The 5,599-nt window shown below is 31.1% G+C and overlaps 1 protein-coding gene across 1 annotated transcript; it reads left to right on the top strand.

Moving 5' to 3' along the window:
* Positions 1–2,859: 2,859 nt before the first annotated feature.
* Positions 2,860–4,851, top strand: LOC21410256 (vignain). The gene is made up of 4 exons (XM_024168236.1): positions 2,860–3,304; positions 3,928–4,160; positions 4,279–4,422; positions 4,594–4,851. Exons 1-4 carry the CDS (start codon positions 2,860–2,862, stop codon positions 4,849–4,851), a joined length of 1,080 nt encoding a protein of 359 aa, XP_024024004.1.
* The last annotated feature ends 748 nt before the right edge of the window (positions 4,852–5,599 follow it).

Here is a 5,599-nt window from a genome sequence, read left to right as displayed (position 1 = left end):
AAGTTGAACTTAGATTTTAACTTTAAACTCAAGTTGAAATTTAAGTTTAAACTTAAATTTTATAAAAGAACATAAACTTAAATAAAATTGTAATTTGAGTTTATATTTTTTTTTGAGTTAAATTCTAAACGAACAACTCCTGTCTTTGTGATTTAAGTCAAAAGGTAATCACGGATTTTGGCAAAGAAATGAGTGTTAACATGTTGGAAACAGCTTGAATATGCCCTTGAAGATCAAAAGCAACACGACTAAAAATTACACCGCATTTTGTGTGTCTACTTGCCTGGGGTATGATATCTGTTTTCATGCTACAACTTTGGTCGACTTTTTACCGGAACCATTTTAAGATAATCTTAGGATTCTCCAAATAACGGTCTGTTCATTCAGTAACTACTCCCGCATGAATTTTCTATAAGGAGTTGTTAATAAAAACTGCCAATCCTCTTTGGAGGAGCATTAATTAATTTAGAAAGGAAAAATATAAAAATGAAGAAATGAATACTTAAACGGGTCGTTTGGTATGTTTTCAAAATAGTTTTATTTTCGGTATAAAAATGAAAATGAGATTGTTTTAAAAATCATTATGAAATCGATTTTAAAATTATGTTTAGTGATTTTAAGAGATTAGTTTGAGCATGATGAAAAAATAAAATCGTGTTTGGTTACATTTATGTTTGTTTTGAGTACATGTAATTAATAATCTTAATACTAATATATTAAGTAATTAATAATCTTAATACTAATATATTAAGTAATTAATAATTGATAATTATTTAGCAAATAAAAATTAATATATTAATAATATAATAATAATAGATAAATTATCATTAATGAGCACATTAGTAATTAAACTATATATCTAATAAATTAATATGTTATGTAATTAAAAATTAGTAATTATTAATTAATTATAAGTAATTACTCATATTTATTAGATTATAAGTAATTAATTAGTATATTAAGAAAAATAATTAGTGTATACATAATTTATCAATATTCTGTTTACTACTTAAATTATTAACTTTTAGTTACATAATTAGATAATTAGTTAATTAATTACTAATGTTTATTTAATAATCTATTACTTGATATATCACATAATTAATTTTTTATAATTATTCTTTTTATAATGATTAATTACTAATTATCAATTATTAATTATTATTGATTAGTATATTACATATTGATAATTATAATTTAATATTAATTATTAATTGAATAATTACTATTTATTTTTATTTACCAACTATTTACTAATTAATATATTATAATTAACATAATATATAATTGATATATTAATTATTTATTTAATAAACTATTATTACATGTTTTATTGTTAATATGTTATATAATTAATTTTTGGCAATTAATCTTTAACTAAATAATTAAATACTATATTATTTATTATTTTATTAATAAAATTAAAAACTTAATAATAATAAATTAATATTTAATTAATAATTAAGTAATTACTATCTATTTATTAGTTATTAAGTATATCTATTTATTAATTATTAATTAATATATAATATAATTAGTAATTAATAATTAATTATTTAATATAACTTTGTTGATAAGTATTAAAAAATGAAAACGGAAAAAGGAAAACAACTTTCAATCGTTTTCTACTTTCTTCACAAAAATCATTCTTATTATTTTTTGTTTTCGTTTTTGTTTTCAAAACTTTTATCAAACAAATGCGATTTGCAGACCGTTTTTATTTTTGTTTTTGTGCCTTAAAAGACGTGTGAAAATGTTTTCAAAAATAATTCCCAACGCACCCAATATGTTTTAACTTTTCTCCAATCTTCAGTTTTTTTTTTTCTTTCTTTTTTGTCTAGTAGTTTTCAGCAAGGAATTCCCAGTTTTCCAATTCTTCTCCGTGCTATTATCTATTGTGCACAATTTGTAATTTGGCTATCTAAAGGCCCGTTTAGTTCGCTGATTCGAGTTTTTAATTCGAGTTGAGATGTGACGTTATGTGAGAGTTTTTAACTGTAGCAAAAAAGTTAGATCTGACTGTTTCTGAGAACTTTTTACTGTAGCAAAACTCGAATCGACAAAATAAACAGGGCCGAGAATGGAACAAGAATTACCCTTTACGAATGGATTCTCCCTTGTGATACGTGAGATTCTGAGTTGTTTGGTTGAGGGATTCGTATCCCGATTCGAATCATGGTTCATGGTTCTCTACAGTGTTTTATTTCACAAAAAATCACGTAAATCGAAAAATAGTTCTAATCTTATTATTCTAATCTATGAACCAAACGTCTCCTTACTATTTCAACAGCAACGGTTAAAATGACCATCACAGCCATACATAAATCCACTGATTTAAAGAACAGTCTTAAAGGATCACACGCATTTCACTCCATTTCTTTTGATAAGTATGCTTCACTTCATTGAACCACCTCTACCTCTAGAAAAAGCTTTCGGTTCTAAACAAAAGACAGGGAAGTTTTAAGCAGTTTCTTTCCAAGGCTTGCAATAAATCGTGTTCTATAGTGCTTTAACAGCATTACTATTCGTCATCCCCATATGAATAAGTTAAAACAAATAAACGATGTTGGCATGCAACCTAAACAGATAAACCAAAGTTATACAAATCATCATAAATCTAAAAATAGATCCGAGTAGTGTCTAAAAAGAAAGCCAGCTTTTCCCCCCCACGTTGTCTGATTAAAGCTACAAAAGTTTTAAGACTAGATATCGAAGCAACCTATCTAAAACCGCTCACCATGTTTTTTCTATAAAAGCTTGCATATCTATAGAGCTACCGAATCAAACAGCTTCATTACCGATATTTCTCGAAACTCATTTTAGCCTCATAGTTTCCTTCATTTGTGGCATCTTGAAGCCATGGAATTGGGGAAGTTTTTCCTGGCTGCCCTTTCGCTAGTTCTGCTTCTCGGACTAGCTCAAAGCTTTGAATTCCATGAGGAAGACTTGGCTTCGGAGGAGCGCCTTTGGGACTTATATGAGAGATGGAGGAGCCAACACACGGTGTCCCGGGACCTGAAAGAGAAGCATCAGCGTTTCAATGTGTTCAAGGCAAATGCAAAGCATGTCCACAAGGTGAATCAGATGAACAAGCCTTACAAGTTGAGACTCAACAAGTTCGCAGACATGACCAACCATGAGTTCGTGAGGTCCTATGCTGGCTCAAAGGTCAGCCACTACAGGATGTTTCGTGGCGAGAAACCAGCCACCGACTTCTCTCATGGAAAGACCGAGGACCTTCCAACATCTGTGGACTGGAGAAAGAAAGGAGCAGTCACCGGAATCAAAGACCAAGGCAACTGTGGTAAGTCTCTTAGATCATCACCTATCTGTCCCTACTCAACAATTAAAATACATCGTTGTGCCCTTATTTTACGATAATTATCTCTAATTTTTTTTCATAATGTCTCAACTTCTCTCATGGAAAGACCGAGGACCTTCCAACATCTGTGGACTGGAGAAAGAAAGGAGCAGTCACCGGAATCAAAGACCAAGGCAACTGTGGTAAGTCTCTTAGATCATCACCTATCTGTCCCTACTCAACAATTAAAATACATCGTTGTGCCCTTATTTTACGATAATTATCTCTAATTTTTTTTCATAATGTCTCAAATTTAAAAAAAAAAAAAAAAAAAAAAAAAAAAAAAAAAAAAAAAATTTCTAGCTCTGTCACCGCCTAAACGGGACCACTAATGATTAACTCTTCAATCATATTTGATTTGTTTATTTGTATGGGCGTATGGGGGTCTTTATTCACTCTAGTACAAACGACTGATAAGCAGATAAATTCTTAGATGGATTTGATCAGAAATCTTTAGTTTAGCCGCATAAACATTGTGATAAGATAATTAGGAAGTAAATTTCATCTTTTTCTTCTTTTTTTTTTATAAAATTCTATAATTCACTGATGTCTTTGGTGTGTTATAGGTAGCTGCTGGGCATTTTCAGCTGTGGTAGCGGTAGAAGGTGTGAACCAAATCAAGACAAAGGAGCTAATGCCTTTGTCTGAACAAGAGTTGGTTGACTGCAACTCCAAAAACAACGGTTGTGATGGAGGGTTGATGCAAGACGCATTTGAGTTCATAAAGCAGCATGGTGGAATAACCACAGAGAAGAACTACCCCTATCAAGCCAGAGATGGCACTTGTGACTCATCTAGGGTAGAGAATATTAACCCACATCAATAATTAATTCAATCCCCCACTTTATTATGTGTCCAAATATATAAAGACTTATGAGCATAACTTCTCAACAAAAAGAAAAAATCCCTTTTTTCAGGTCACGAACGCTCCTTTGGTGGTCATTGATGGCTACGAAATGGTACCTGAAAATGACGAGAACGCTCTGATGAAAGCCGTGGCGAACCAACCTGTCTCCGTCTCCATAGACGCCGGTGGCAAAGATTTTCAGTTTTACTCAGAGGTAAGCATAGCTCAAAATATTACAACACCCTTAGATAGAAATGCGATAATACATGATTATAAGAATCTTATTACCTTCTATCACTTTCTGATTACGCTGATTACCATTCATCACTTAAAATAGTGACTATATATATATATAAAATTATATCATATTTATCTACTATTTTAGGGAGTGTATACGGGTAGCTGTGGAACGGAGCTAAACCATGGTGTGGCAATTGTGGGGTACGGAGCTACTCTAGATGGGACAAAATACTGGTTAGTTAAGAACTCTTGGGGAACAGAATGGGGAGAGAGAGGTTACCTTAGGATTCAACGTGGAGTGGAAGCAGAAGAAGGGCTGTGTGGTATAGCAATGGAGGCTTCTTATCCTGTTAAATCTTCAGCCAACCCGAAAATGGCCTCATCATCCAAGGATGAACTGTAACTCTATGAGTATATAATACATAATACATATGTATAGTTTACGAGAAATTTCATTTCAGTCAAAGTCAAAGTGTGGTCAGCTTCATGTTTCATTTGTAATAACAACGTACGTAAATCTTTCTCGCTTATCAGGTTAATGCTTAAGCGAGGACAGTTTGTACTTTGTACTAGTTTCATGTTTTGGTTTCGATGGAAACACAGAAAATAAAACGTTTGTAATTCGTTCTCGTTTTCAATAAAGGTCAATGCTTATTTAGGCTTAATATGTTTTCGAAAGGGTCATTTTTACCCATGTTCTAATATTTGTGCCCGGATAAGGTTGCTCTTATTCTTTTTCTTCCTTTGTAAAGAAATTTTTTGTGCTAAGGATCATAAATTCTTTAAGAAGTATAGATAGATCCTCTTACTTTATTTTATTTTAGTCTACTGCTACTTACTTTTGGCAATGTTGGTCTCTGATACAGAGTTCATGATACCTGTTTTTTATCTAATTTTTGTACAATTGTCGTAGCTGGATCAAATATTTATCAATAAATACGGTATTTACCGATAAATATAATATTTTAATTGTCGCCAAAGTCAGTAGCCGGATCTTCGGATAAATATGATATTTACTAGTAAATATGGTATTTTCAAGTAATTACAGTGTTAAATAATCGCCGGAGTCAGTGGTCAAATTTTCGGATAAGTATAACATTTTACTAGTAAATATCGTTTTTACTCGTAAATACAGTGTTCAACAGTTGTCA

Source organism: Morus notabilis, unplaced genomic scaffold, assembly GCF_000414095.1.
Source record: "Morus notabilis unplaced genomic scaffold, ASM41409v2 Scaffold99, whole genome shotgun sequence".
NCBI lineage: Eukaryota > Viridiplantae > Streptophyta > Magnoliopsida > Rosales > Moraceae > Morus > Morus notabilis.
Note: the sequence above shows the minus strand (reverse complement) of the source record. Positions and strands in the feature narration are given on the sequence as shown.

What these genes read in the sequence shown, in the direction of transcription:
- LOC21410256 (XM_024168236.1), top strand. Translation starts at nt 2,860, where the DNA reads ATGGAATTGGGGAAGTTTTTCCTGGCTGCCCTTTCGCTAGTTCTGCTT. An exon ending in GCACTTGTGACTCATCTAGG is followed by an intron (nt 4,161 to 4,278) that starts GTAGAGAATATT and finishes CCCTTTTTTCAG; the next exon opens with GTCACGAACGCTCCTTTGGT. An exon ending in ATTTTCAGTTTTACTCAGAG is followed by an intron (nt 4,423 to 4,593) that starts GTAAGCATAGCT and finishes CTACTATTTTAG; the next exon opens with GGAGTGTATACGGGTAGCTG.